The sequence below is a fragment of the Penicillium manginii genome (genome assembly GCF_028828005.1).
Source record: "Penicillium manginii strain IBT 31320 chromosome Unknown utg000004l:1.0-7231830.0:1.0-7236170.0, whole genome shotgun sequence".
Classification (NCBI taxonomy): domain Eukaryota; kingdom Fungi; phylum Ascomycota; class Eurotiomycetes; order Eurotiales; family Aspergillaceae; genus Penicillium; species Penicillium manginii.
The window spans coordinates 2,410,271-2,423,087 of NW_026643105.1; the positions used below are offsets into that span (position 1 = coordinate 2,410,271).

The window sequence follows — 12,817 nt, forward strand, 5'->3', positions numbered from 1 at the left end:
GTTTTTCTATTACTACTTCTGTTGTCTATTTTTTTTGTAATTCAGACTTACTATAGGTACTAGTAGTACCCTTCAACATTTTTCATGCTCTCGCCCAGCCGGTCGTATGTAGGTCACGTGACTCATATCAGCGGTGAACGGATGGGCAAATCAAGTGATCAGCACATGCCTGCATCTCATTGGCTGGATATTTCAAGTTCATGCCCAGGTGTACAATGCTCTGACCTCGCCTAGTTACATGTAATGCCGAGGGTTTTATTTCTAAACAGGTGGAAAATAGGCAAGATACCACTCTATTGATCTGCCTGGACAATGTCGATGGAACTGACAGCCTGATGTGGAAAGATAAATTGAAGTAGTAGTATTTGGGTCACGATATCTACTCCAGAAACCCACTGGCAGTGTGCAACTTTAACCTCACTGGCCCCATTCAAGATTCTCGGTGAAACTCTAGGGCTGTTGGTACTAGTATTATGTATGCAACCGGACACGAAGATTTGAACAAAGAAGTATGACTACCTACGTACCAGGTAGGATTGTTGAAACCCCTACTTCCAGTGGGTAGTTTATGTCACCGCCAATAGGTGTGTGACAGAACGCTGTAAAGTACGAGAAACAAAATTCAAGTCCCCCCCGACCGAAGTCTTGGATTCTGGTATGCGTTCTCTAGAAGTACTAGTAAAATTTCACCAAATTTGATCATCTTGAAAAGTAGTTTCTGACTCGGACATGTGCAAGCGTACTTTTGCCATTTCGCGTGCCTGGTTAGCTTGACTCCGAGTCCGATAATTGCAAATTATCAGCGAGCGTATCTACCAGGCTACACCCGTGAGATGATCCTATTATATACCCAAAAAACCTATTAATAGCAAAAATCTAACAACCATCATTTCCATTATTCTCACTCCATTTTGCCAGCGATTACTCTTCATTCCTGGCCGATACTGTCTATCAGCCATGCTATATATGACCACGTGACCCAGGCGGTGTAAAGGCCCCGCAACATTTTTGAGTCGGATGAAGAGCTCGACTTTTTGCTAGAATTCACTTCACACTCGATACCCAATCACTCTACGCTCTCCGAGACTCTGCCGAACGATTCAATTCAAGTCTCCAAACCGACCATCCCAACCCGCTAGCCTATGCGCTAGACATTTTCGCCCACACACCCTTGCCCTAAGTAGCGGGGCGCCAACGGCGTCTTGCTTGCACCAAGACAGCAATTATGCCTCCCAAACCGGCCACTCGACGACCTGCCGCCAGACGAACAGATCGGGCTGAAGGCAGTGCCCCAGCTCCCGCCGACGCACCTTCTACTCAAAATGGACCCGCGGAGGGTCGCGCGACGCCCGCGCAGAGCGCAACCTCTACCACCCGACAACCCGTGCAGCGATTACAATCCTTGAAGAAGCGCGAGTCTTCCGGAAGCATTCCAGCGACTGGCCGGTCGATCTCGAATCTGCCCGGCGAGCCGGCGAAACCTGTCCTCAAGTACCAGCCGAAGAAAGGCGTGCAGCGGCGCAGCAAGGAAGATCGAGATGCCATGGCGAAGCTGGAGCAGGAGCGGCATAATGAGCGGTTGAAGGAGGCGGCTGCTATTCAGCGCGGCCGGGGAGGTGGTCGGGGGCGCGGGGCTTTTCGTGGTCGGGGCGGGCCTCAAGGCGGATTTGGGCCTCAGGGTGGCGCGAGGAGAGGGCGTGGTGGGAGTACGTTTGGACCGCGCTCTTACGACCGGTCTCAGACTCGCTCTGTCTTCAGCGCGGGGGCTGGTGCTGGTTCTGGTGTTGGTGCTGGTGGCAGACCCGCTGCAGATGATTACTACTACGACTCGGATGATGATGGTGAGAGCGGGATCCGCATTGCGGTTGATCAGATCGGTCTTTCGGATGACTCGGACTCGGACTTGCCCAAGGATGTCAAGGGCAAGTTGCCTGCGCGTAGCAGGGACCCGGAACTCCGGGGCCTGAAGCCCGTTCGTGTGCAGCGACTTGAGCACGAGGAGCGGACTATTTCCGTGAATATGGAGTCTAGTACGGCGCGGACGGACGAGCTGCGCAAGAAGGCCGAGAAAGAGGCCAAGATTGCGCAAGGTGTGTCGGTTACCCCGGAACAAGAGGAGGAACCTCGTGTCAAGGCCGAGCCCGTCGATGAGGATACCCCAATGGCAGATGTGGTGCCGGTAGAGGATGATGGATTCCTCCCCCAACAAAAGGTGCGCGTGCGGAGGAAGGTCTCGGATCCCCAATCCTCCCCCGTGAAACCAAAAGCTAAGGCTCCAGAGCCCCAAAAGGTCAAAGAGGTCAAACGTGACCCGCGAGAACTCCTCCGCACCAGGGAGGAGATTGATGAATACGACCGTCACCTGGATGATTTGGCCCATGTGCGCGAACTCTTCCGCGAGGACGAGCCAGACAAGAGCCCAGAATCACAGTCGACTGAAACACCAACTCTTGAACCCACCACCGAGAAGACCCCTGCTACCGAGGAGGACACTGATACTGCTACGGAGGGACAAGATGAGACCGAAAAGCAAGAAGCGGAAGAAGAGGATAAAACCCCGAAGAACCTCGTGGGCCAGCTCTTCCTCATGCAATTCCCACCCATGACGCCCAACCTCATAGTTTCCGGTTCTGAAGACCCCCCCGGCTGTAGAGCCGGCTGCAGAGCCAGCCACAGAGCCAGCCCCGGGTGCAAACGACACACAAAATGAGGTCAAGCCTGAAGGCGACGTTGAGATTACGGACGTCGATGCTCTTCCTCAGACCGAGACACCTAAAATTATCACAGCCGTTACGGATTGGTCCCTGCCAGCCGGCAAGGTGGGCAAATTAAACGTTCACAAATCCGGTCGCATTACTATGGATTGGGGCGGCGTTAGCTTCGAGCTTGATCGGGCAGCAATGGTGGACTTTGTACAGGAGGCATTGATTGTTCACTCATCAAATGATGATCCCGATGTGAAGAAGGAGGCAGGGCAAGAAGAGGAGGAGGAGAACCGGGCCTGGTCCATGGGCCAGCTCTGTGGCAAGTTTACTGTGATGCCGAACTGGGACGATATGCTTTGATGATCTCTTTTAGCTTGATAGTGTCTAAGATACATGAATAAAAGAAACGATAGATTATGGATATTCGAGGACTGCCTTGCACTCTAGACCTTTCAATCAGCGAAGACCACTTTGTGGTTCGCAATTAATGAGAGATTTGATATCTGGGTAACCAAAGTTTTACTGTTTCAATGACTAAGATGTGTCTAGTGCGGAGTACCCGGGAGTACTCCGTACAAAGTCGATGTTCCGTACTCAGAGCAGAACAGAACGAAAAACAAGAAAGGAAAAACAATACCTGGGTATACATACTCCGCACAAAGAGCACTCAGCTCTCACGCGGGATGCTGAATCTAACCAAATATGCGACGCCGCGTGATGATGGCGAAGCACCGCTAGAATGCAAGCTGCACCTGGAGGCGTGTTTCTATCTATAGCGTCCTATAGTAGGGGCGAGCCAAGAAATCCAGCCCCCGGTCGGAGTCAGAGCTTGATTGAGGGCCCATGCAGCGGCAGCTTGCTCGACGGAGCAGCAAGCTTGCGACCAGCAGTTCACAGCTGGGGAGCGGCGACGGTCAGGGGGCCCCTGAGAGGTCGAGAGCCCGGCCGTTCGCACGTCCTTGCATTGCGGCTTGCCGTCGGGATGTCTGGACTTTCTGATCCACTGTTGATTGGGTCTGTTATGGCGATCGACAGGTGGGTCGATAATTAGAGCAGGGGAGAGTAAAGGAGAAGAGAGGAGAGAAGAACAGAACAGTGCACGGTGGCTTCACTCCAAGGTGGGTAGATCTGAATCAGGCTGGAAGGTGGGATTATGTTTGGCGAGATGCGTCATAAGTGATGAAGGGAGCAGGTATCTGTATCCTGTACTCCGTACAAAATAGAACAGAGTAAGTACTCCGTAGTAGTGCGGCCCATAGTCGATAAACAGGCTGGTCTCTAACCAAGTGGAGCGGAGTTGGTGACAGGGAGAAGTGCCAAGAGGTCATCACACCATCTGCACGGAGACGGAGTACTGTCTGTCCTGTACAAAACGGGGAGACTGACCAATGAGAAGCCGGAGAATAAAGTGTGCCTTCCCCGTCCTTTTGGAGATAGGCTCGAGGGGCGATTCCATGGTTGAGGCCCGCGCTACTCCCTTCGTGGCATATTAATTTCGCTTTTTTCCCTCCCTGTTTTTTGGCTATTTTTTCTATCTTGTTTGTGCTCTTGCTTTTCTGCTTCCTGATTTACGGAGGACTTCACTCCTCACGACATTCGCTTGGCCTCGCTTCTTAGCTGACTGCGTTGCTGTCGTCCGTTGCGGTTCTGCCCCCCCCGTGTATTTCGACTTTTGGCCCCCTATCCCCCCCCCCCCCCCAATACCAACCTCCTCCACCACCACATCCACCTCCACCAAACCGACCTCCCTCCCCTTCAATCGAGCCTGGTCATATAAACCACTCCTCTCCCAACACGACCGCTACTTCTCCTCCGGCGCGTGTATCTTGTACATCACCTGCATCAACTCCCACTCCGCACGGTTGCCTCGCCAACTCGCGATTCGCAAGATCTTCACGGCCGTCCTGCTTGGCGTTGCTTGTTTCGCAACTTCCCCTCCAAGGCCCTCGCCCGGCCAACGCGAGTCTCCTTGAAATACGCACTGTCCCGCAAATATAATCATCCACACCATGAGGCCCGCCTATCTTCTCGTGGCCCTCGCCCCGGCCGTCCTCGCCGAGTCGCACCCGCAACCACGCGCCAAAAATCTTGTCGCAGACCTCGCGCGCCGATCCGCCGTCGCATCAATACCGGAATTTGCTCCACGCGAACAGCTCGTGCCTCTCGCTGATCCTTTGGATACGACTCTCACCCGTCGCAGCGCGAGGCATGTGCTGCAGGCGCGTAGTGAGGGCTCCCTCGGTCAAACTCCGTGGATTGGATGTGCCATCGGATTGACCTGCACCGCTCTTGCGGCCGTCATGCTGGGCTAGTCCTCCGCGCTGTGCTGTCGATGAAAGGCTACTTCTACCTTTAATTCGGCCTCGATGATTTCTCGATTTTCTACTTTCCATTTCCTTTCCTCCCAATCTCTTCCATTCTGAACATTACCGACATGATACGTGAATACGCGCACCCCGACCTTACCTCGATTTAATTCGGCCGATCTCCAGTCGACCTCCTTCTTCTCTTCACCTTATCCATCTTCCTTTCACGCTACACTTCAACCATTTGAGTCTTCTTCAGCGACTTTTGAGCTATTCTGCATCCATGACCCTGTCGCAGCGGGCGTGGGCATTCCTCTTTTTTTCTTTTTTTTCTGAGCACATTGCATTCCCGCTTGGCGGAGTATAGAGCTGCATGTTGTACATGATACCTGGTGCCTTTTTTGTGTATACTGGACGGGATTTACTACCTGTGTACAAATGAATTTATCACATTCACACATACTATAACTTGTTTTTTTCGCTTTAGCACCACGTAGGTAATAGTCTCATATCGAACTGACCGGGAATAAATGTGGCGTATATTGGTCTACAATTCAATGCATTATTTCTTGAACTATTGACGCCTCTTAAGCCACCCACCTGCCAGCGTGCACCAACCTCGTTCTTTGTCAAAACGAACGGCTGCGGCTGGCGCACCTCGTTGTTTATTCCAACCCCTTCATAGTCCGTACTAATTATTACCTTTCAACTATCAATGGATCGAGTATGTCGCATGGAAGTCGAATCAAATTATCTGTTAGCTCAGTCACTATAAGATACAGCAAAGCAACGCACCTGCACTGTTCCTCTCAGGCCAAATCAGCACACCGCCAACGCCCATTAGCCCAGGCCAAGTCCAAACGGGCGCAAAGTACCTAGGTACCTAACCCGCCCCCAACCCTTAGCCTTTACGCCCGGGGCTCCCCACTTCTCCACAGTCAGACGGAATCTGACTGTGACGTCTTTGCTTTGCGAGAGTGAATCGCAAACCTGACACTTCTCACATATCCTGCAGCAAGAGAAATCAAAGTCGGGTGCACCAGAAAGTCCAAGTTCAAGCTCACAAGTCCAAGTTCTCTTTTGTTCCCGGCCATGGCGATCGAATACCCGCCTTCAACGCCAATGTCCTCGCTGGGCCGCGAGCTGGGCATCATGTTTGCGTTTATCGGGGCTGGTTTAGTGACGATGGCCATTTACACATTTGCTTGGAGGGGTATGTGTTATTCCGAGTTCTTTTCGTTTTTTTCCCCTAAGAACCTTGAGCATCGCGTTTCCTAGACCCATCCCATCTGGTTATACTAAAGTTCATACAACCACCCACCTATGTTTACTTCTACACAACACAACACAACACAACACAAACTTCAATCCCTGACAACCCCCACCCTCAACCAAGCAAACACTAACCGAGACATGAAATCAAGTCGTCCAACGTAAAAACCTCGCTCAGGATCTCGACCGTCGCAAGGCTTTTCACAGTCGTACTGCGCCGGCGGCGGATACCCGACTTCTTGGGAGTCCGACGGTAGGCTCCCGTGGGCGAAGCGAGCGGATTGCGGAGAAGATGTTGGATCGGTATGCTATTCCTACGGACCGGGCTGAATTGCCTGTTCATGGGATGGAGATGGGACAGAGGGGTTCTAGTCAGGGTCAAGGTCAGGGCCAGGGCTGGATGAATGGGAATGGGAATGGGAATGGGAATGGTCACAGTGAGGGGTTTGATTTTGGATTTGGGCCTGGGTCCGCATCTGGGTCAGGTACAGGTACTGGCACAGGTACCTCTGGCACGGGGGTTATGGGGAGAGATCTTCTATGATTGATGAAAAGGATGGCCCTGGTCCTGGTATTCCGGGGCTAAAGGCACTGGTAGGACGGGGAATGCTGGCTTAGCTGCCTTGTAAATGGAAATGAACATACTATACTTAGGTATACCGGATAATGCCTGGCAACTCTTGGTCATTTCCGACGACTTAATGTCGACAAGTTGTTTTTTTTGTCATTTTTGAATTCGTAAAATAAAAGTATTAAATATACACAAAGCAGTATCTTATTAAAATCGAGTAATGTATTCTATCTCCCATCAAGACGGAAGAAGAACTAGATAACAAGACCCATAACAAGAAGAGCTACACTGCCCAAAAGGCCAGTGGAGAAGGTGAACGAAGCCATAGCGGCGCCGGTGTAGACAGGAGAGGCAGGGCTAGTAGCTGAAGAAGACGAAGAGCTGGAAGCACCGGAGCTCTTGTGAGGGACAGAAGAGCCCCAAGTGGCAAAGCTAGAGGGAGTGGGCTTAACGTTTGCACTGCTGTGGACTGGCGACGCGCCAATAGCACCAACACCAGCGCCAATGGTAGCGGTGCTGGAGGGCTGGACGATAGTAACAGTCACGACCTCGGTAGAGATAGCAATGGTGGCGGTGGTTGAGATGCCGGTGCTTGTGGAGTAAATGGTGTTGGTGATGACTTCGATCTTAGATGATCCGGATCCAGAGCCGGTAGAGCCAGAGCCGGTAGAGCCAGAGCCGGTAGAGCCAGAGCCGGTAGAGCCAGAGCCGGTAGAGCCAGAGCTGGTAGAGCCAGAGTCGGTAGAGCCAGAGCCAGTAGAGCCAGAGCCAGTAGAGCCAGAGCCAGTAGAGCCAGAGCCAGTAGACGACGAAACAGTGGCGCTAGCAGTCTCAGTTGCCTCAGCCGTGACGGGGCAAATAGTAGTATAATCAACCAGAGTTTCAGTTGTGACATAAGTTGACTTTTCAGAAGCAGGGCAGTCCTTCACGGACGAAGGGCAGGCAGTGATAGTCGAGGTGCGAGTAGTGAAGACAGTCGAGGTAGTCAACTTCTCGGTAATCCCGTTGCCATTGTTTCCGCCCTGGCCAGGCTGAGAGCCGGAGCCAGACGAGGTACCGGTGGGCTGAGCACCTTCAGTGATAGGACAGACAGTTGTGCCCACCACGACAGTCTCGGTAGTGAGATAGGTAGTGCGCGAGTGGACTGGGCAGTCGGTAATGGTTTCAGGGCAGGCAGTGATCGTGCTTGTCCGGGTCTCCACGATTGTAGATGTGGTGAGACGGGGAGGGGATCCACCAGAGCCAGAACCAGAGCCAGAGCCGCCTTGGTGGCCAGAACCAGAGCCGTTGTTGTTTCCAGAGCCGTTGTTGTTTCCAGAGCCGTTGTTGTTTCCAGAGCCGTTGTTGTTTCCAGAGCCGTTGTTGTGACCAGACCCAGAGCCACCTTCATGACCAGAGCCAGGGCCGCCTCCGTGACCAGGGTGGATACTAGAGCTCGAAGGAACCGACGACGGAGAAACAGTAACTGAGGGACGGGGAGTCCACCAAGGCTTAGCAGTAGACGAAATAGGACGACGACTCGAGGGAACGGTCGAGATAGGAGTAAAGGTCGTGGGGCGTCCAGAAGGCGAGTGAGCAGCACTGCTAGAAGGCACAGGCTTGGCGGAAGAAGGCACCGGCTTCGAGGATGGAATCAATGGCGTCGAGCTGGGACTAACCTGGACGGAGCGCGCGGGCGAGGAGCTAGCAATGGGAGAAGCACTGACAACAGGAGTAGAGCTGGAGATCACAGCCGCGGAAGACTTGATCGAGGAGCTGGCAATGGCGCTGGGGGTTGCAGTCGGGGTCGCAGTGCTGGTGGTGCAGACTTCGCTTGTAGTGTAGATTTTGATGTTGTCCAGATCGATGTTCTCACTACTTGCAGAACAGGCCCAGACGAGAAGGAACTTGGCGCTCGACACGGTGGGTGTCCAAGCGAAGGTGTAGGTTGCCCACTCGGGGTTGACGGTGGACCTCATGGTCTGTCTGTCAATGAAGTAGCTCCAGGAATTCAGCATGAAGCCTAGGTAGCAAGTATCGTACTGGGATGGAGGGCTACCGCTTCCTGTCCAGGGAAACTTGTAGTCCACAGAGACGGTGTACGTCTGACCCGGGACCAGAGTTGAGATTTGCTGCTCTATGTAGGCGTATTGGGACTTGGCCAGACCAGTCCTGGCGAATCGGTTAGTGAATCATTGACGGAGAGGTGTTTTGCGATCCATCAGATTTACTTACAAATAATAATCTCCATCGGAAGCGTCGCCGCATTCAACTTCACCGTCCCAAGTAGGTCCAGTAGCGGCGTACAGGCCCGTCCAACTGCTCATGTCACCCGACTCAAACGACGGGTTCGAGAGGACATTGTTTTCCACTGTCGAGCAGGTCACACTGGCCTGTCCTCGGCTAATGAGAGAGGCAGAGAGCAACAGGCCGCTAAAGAGGCGGTTCAAGTTGCTGGGTGCCATTGTTCGGTCAATTGTGCGTGAAATTAATTAGTGATAGTCGTAAAATGAAGGATCGTGAGAGTATCAAATGACGATATTCGAGGTTCAAAAGAGTGACGAGAGAGATCAGAAACAGAGAAAACAACGTAAAGAGTGATGATGCTTTCAAATTCGACCCTGATCAGCCTCAAGGGTGTCGGAAGGGTCCAATCTATATACTACATACGTGCCACTCCGTACAAAGAAACCAGCGAGATCTGACTCGGAGACAGCGATGACTAGACCCAAGATGGTCAGCAGTCTCCATCAAATTCGATAGTTCGCTCGGATAAAAAGCCTCCTACCGATCCTGGCAAAACAGGTTCAGGGACATGCGAGATATCATTGACTGGGAACTTGCCCGGAGGCGGGCCCTAAGAAGCGCCAGGACCCACTCGTTCGGACAAAAAGACGCTGATTCTGTGAGGTGGATCCCTTTTCTACGAGTGTGTTGAACCGGAGTCACACGAAGCGACGAGCCATACACAGACCCTAGGTGTCGCTTGAATAATCTTGTATTCACTGTGCCTGGACGAAGACATTCGGTAAATGGATCTCTGTACACCGGGATTCAGGGTCGCGTACCAATCTGCGCTCTCGTCAATTCATGGTACTCCAGGGCCAAAGGCACTGGCAGGACGGGGGAATGATGGCTCAGCCACCTTGTAATCATACAAGGCCAATGGACGTCCCACCAGATCATCCACAAACCGCCTCATCAAACCCCCGCGTCCAAAGCAACGAGCCCATAATAACAATCAAAAACCCAAGCGCAACAACCACACTCGTAACACCATACACATACGCATACCGCCTCTTCGACAGCCCATTCAACTCCGCAACCCACGTGCTAATCGTCGTAGCACTCCCGCAAAACCCATCCATAACACCCTGCAAAACCTGGCACCCGGTCAAAGCAGCCGGAACCCCAGCCCCAAGCCCACTGACATGCTGGAGATCAAAGCAAAGGCCCTCAACGACCGTACCAAAGATGTTAGTCGTAAACGTGCCCAGCGGGAAAGCAGGGATCCGAGCATTCAAATGCAGCGACAGGTAGAATCGCAATAGACAGCCCACCGGCGCAAAGACACATGCAAACACCGCGCGACCTCGCCACGTCTCGCCATCACCGCTGCCCCGGTCTGGCGGCCAGATGGCCAGAAAGACGGCTCCGAGCCAACAGCCCCAGCCTAGGAGGACGATGACGCGATCTAGGACGCGCCGCGTTAGCGCGAAGGGGACTGTTGGTGTGAATTTTGCCAGCGCGAGGGCGAGGTGTGCGCCGAAGATCAGGGCTGATAGACTCAGCGAGACGGTTAGGAGTATCACCGCGACCAGCGCCATGAAACTGTACCCGCCGTTACGGGATGCGATGGGGTCGCCGGCGTCCGAGAGGGAGGGATTTGGGAGGGCATTTGCCAGGGCAAGAAAAACGTCGCGGATAAACGAGGAGAAGGAAGTAAAGCAGCCGCAGAAACCTGTTGTGAGGCCGATGTAGAGCGGAATGGTTTTCTTGACGGCTTTGTGGTTTTTGCTCTGCTCGGCGGCTTCGGTGCTGTCTTTTGGCGGGGCGGAGGGTTTGCGACCCCATTCTTCGCGGAAGAGATTGCGGTCTTCGGATAGGAAGCCCATTATTAGACTGCCGCCTACATTTGCCCAGAGGACGCCTGTGACGACGGGCGCGCTGGTGTAGAATGTTAGGGCTTGGAGGCCTAGGCGGGCGAGGGTGCCGAATATGGAGAAGAAGATGAGGTAGGACAACGTGTAGAGGTGTGTTGCGTGTGGAGAGAGGAGGGTTGGAGCTGGAGAGGGTGTACGCGCAGCTTCGTCTTTAGTTGCCGTCGTTGCCTCGGCTGTCGCACCAGCGTGCCATTGTTGACGTTGGGAGGAGATGGGTTCAACGGGTTCCGGACAGGTTGTTTCTGTTAGAGGGGGGTCGGTGCTGTCTTGACGATCTAGATTCAGCTCGAGCCGAGCTGACTGGTCGGTGGGACCGGACTTGGAGGGCATGGCGTCTGCCAAGGGGATGATGAATTGGAAGTTGAGGTTGAAGATATTGAGGTTGAGGTCGGCCGGAAAAAAGTGGGTTCGCGGTGGAGCTGATAAGCTGGGATCGCCGATAGCATTCCTCCACTGTCACGTCGAGCCTGGAGCTCTATATAGGACCCCGTTGGACTGAGATGGGCTGGACTGAGAGGATCCCATTTTGTGAAGGAAATGAACGGCGGATCTGGAGATGGCTGGATTCATGGTTGAGGATAGTACTAGAAATCCCATATCCCCAATGATGGCAAAGATACCTTAAGGTATTGCTCATGGATAGCATTCAAGACAAGGGGACCTGACTCGGGGACAAACAGGATAAGATAGCAGATAATAAACAGATCCAAAGGAACAGGGGCCCTTTAAAACCATCCTAGGATAGAGAGCAAGCCATACCGCAAGGTAGTATCCTGCAGGAGGGGAAGGCCGTCACACCGCAGATAAGAGAGCAACCCCTCCTTAGCCACCTCTTTAAAGGTTATACTTCCCCTCAATCCCCAATCCCCCATCCTCAATTCCATTCCTCTCTTCTCCTCTTTTCAATCCATTCACCATGTCACTACCCTCCAATGTTCATATCTCCTCGCACCCTTGCCTCCAGGCGAAGCTATCACAGCTACGCTCGCAGAGCACCTCTCCCCGCGAGACGAGGGATCTAGTCAAAGAGATTGCCTCCATTCTCGGCGTCGAGGCCTTTGCAAACGGACTAAAGCTCACTAAGACTGGAACGGTAAGGCCACGAACATGAACATGACCAAGACCAAGACCAAGCAAAGCACCTGGATGCTGATACTGCTACAACAGGACCGCACACCGCTAGGGGTCGAGTACGAGACTCAGGGCATCGACCCAGCCGACCTAGCACTGGTACCCATTCTCCGTTCAGGATTAGGCATGGTCGATTGTCAGTTTACCTCTACCTCTACCTCTACCGAGCTTCCACCCCATCCCATCTCTCCTTCCCTCCGCCGTGTGAAAAAGCTTACACTGTACCTCTACCTCACAGCATTAAACGACCTCCTCCCCGCCGCAGTCCCAATCTACCACCTCGGCCTCTTCCGCGAGAAGCTCACCCTTCAACCCGTAGAATACTACAATAACCTCCCGTTCCACCGATCAGAGCTCTCCCCGGCATCGCCCGCTTCTCTCGATCCCACGACCAATACGGCCGCTTCCACCCTTGCTGTCCTGTTAGATCCTATCATTGCAACGGGTGCGACTGCAGAAGCGGCTATTCAGTTGCTGCGGGAGTGGGGCGTTAAGAAGGTCATTATGTTGAGTGTGCTTGGCTCGGAGGATGGGGTGAAACGGGCGGCGGAGGTGTGGAAGGATGGTGTTGAGGTTTGGGTTGGTGCTGTTGACGAGAAGTGTAATGAGAAGGGAATGATTGTGCCTGGTGTGGGGGATATTGGAGACCGACTGTTTGTGGCAATTGGGAAATAGAGGGTTGTTAGTATT

General features: G+C 53.2%; 7 protein-coding genes across 7 annotated transcripts; 5 read left to right on the plus strand and 2 right to left on the minus strand.

Moving 5' to 3' along the window:
- Positions 1–1,225: 1,225 nt before the first annotated feature.
- N7533_004624 (putative DNA-directed RNA polymerase III RPC4) lies at positions 1,226–2,710 on the plus strand (the record flags this gene model as incomplete). Its single annotated transcript, XM_057101274.1, has 1 exon — positions 1,226–2,710. One exon carries the CDS (start codon positions 1,226–1,228, stop codon positions 2,708–2,710), a length of 1,485 nt encoding a protein of 494 aa, XP_056960904.1.
- A 148-nt stretch (positions 2,711–2,858) lies between these two features.
- On the plus strand, positions 2,859–3,065 carry N7533_004625 (uncharacterized protein; the record flags this gene model as incomplete). The annotated part of the gene is made up of 1 exon (XM_057101275.1): positions 2,859–3,065. The coding sequence occupies one exon, from the start codon at positions 2,859–2,861 to the stop codon at positions 3,063–3,065; it is 207 nt and encodes a 68-aa protein (XP_056960905.1).
- Positions 3,066–4,714: 1,649 nt separating this feature from the next.
- On the plus strand, positions 4,715–5,017 carry N7533_004626 (uncharacterized protein; the record flags this gene model as incomplete). Its single annotated transcript, XM_057101276.1, has 1 exon — positions 4,715–5,017. One exon carries the CDS (start codon positions 4,715–4,717, stop codon positions 5,015–5,017), a length of 303 nt encoding a protein of 100 aa, XP_056960906.1.
- A 1,086-nt stretch (positions 5,018–6,103) lies between these two features.
- N7533_004627 (uncharacterized protein) lies at positions 6,104–6,827 on the plus strand (the record flags this gene model as incomplete). The annotated part of the gene is made up of 2 exons (XM_057101277.1): positions 6,104–6,224; positions 6,436–6,827. 2 exons carry the CDS (start codon positions 6,104–6,106, stop codon positions 6,825–6,827), a joined length of 513 nt encoding a protein of 170 aa, XP_056960907.1.
- A 281-nt stretch (positions 6,828–7,108) lies between these two features.
- Positions 7,109–9,298, minus strand: N7533_004628 (uncharacterized protein; the record flags this gene model as incomplete). The annotated part of the gene is made up of 2 exons (XM_057101278.1): positions 7,109–9,005; positions 9,069–9,298. The coding sequence occupies 2 exons, from the start codon at positions 9,296–9,298 to the stop codon at positions 7,109–7,111; spliced, it is 2,127 nt and encodes a 708-aa protein (XP_056960908.1).
- A 717-nt stretch (positions 9,299–10,015) lies between these two features.
- On the minus strand, positions 10,016–11,326 carry N7533_004629 (FluC/FEX family fluoride channel; the record flags this gene model as incomplete). Its single annotated transcript, XM_057101279.1, has 1 exon — positions 10,016–11,326. One exon carries the CDS (start codon positions 11,324–11,326, stop codon positions 10,016–10,018), a length of 1,311 nt encoding a protein of 436 aa, XP_056960909.1.
- A 586-nt stretch (positions 11,327–11,912) lies between these two features.
- N7533_004630 (uracil phosphoribosyltransferase) lies at positions 11,913–12,802 on the plus strand (the record flags this gene model as incomplete). Its single annotated transcript, XM_057101280.1, has 2 exons — positions 11,913–12,089; positions 12,164–12,802. The coding sequence occupies 2 exons, from the start codon at positions 11,913–11,915 to the stop codon at positions 12,800–12,802; spliced, it is 816 nt and encodes a 271-aa protein (XP_056960910.1).
- Between the last annotated feature and the right edge of the window lie 15 nt (positions 12,803–12,817).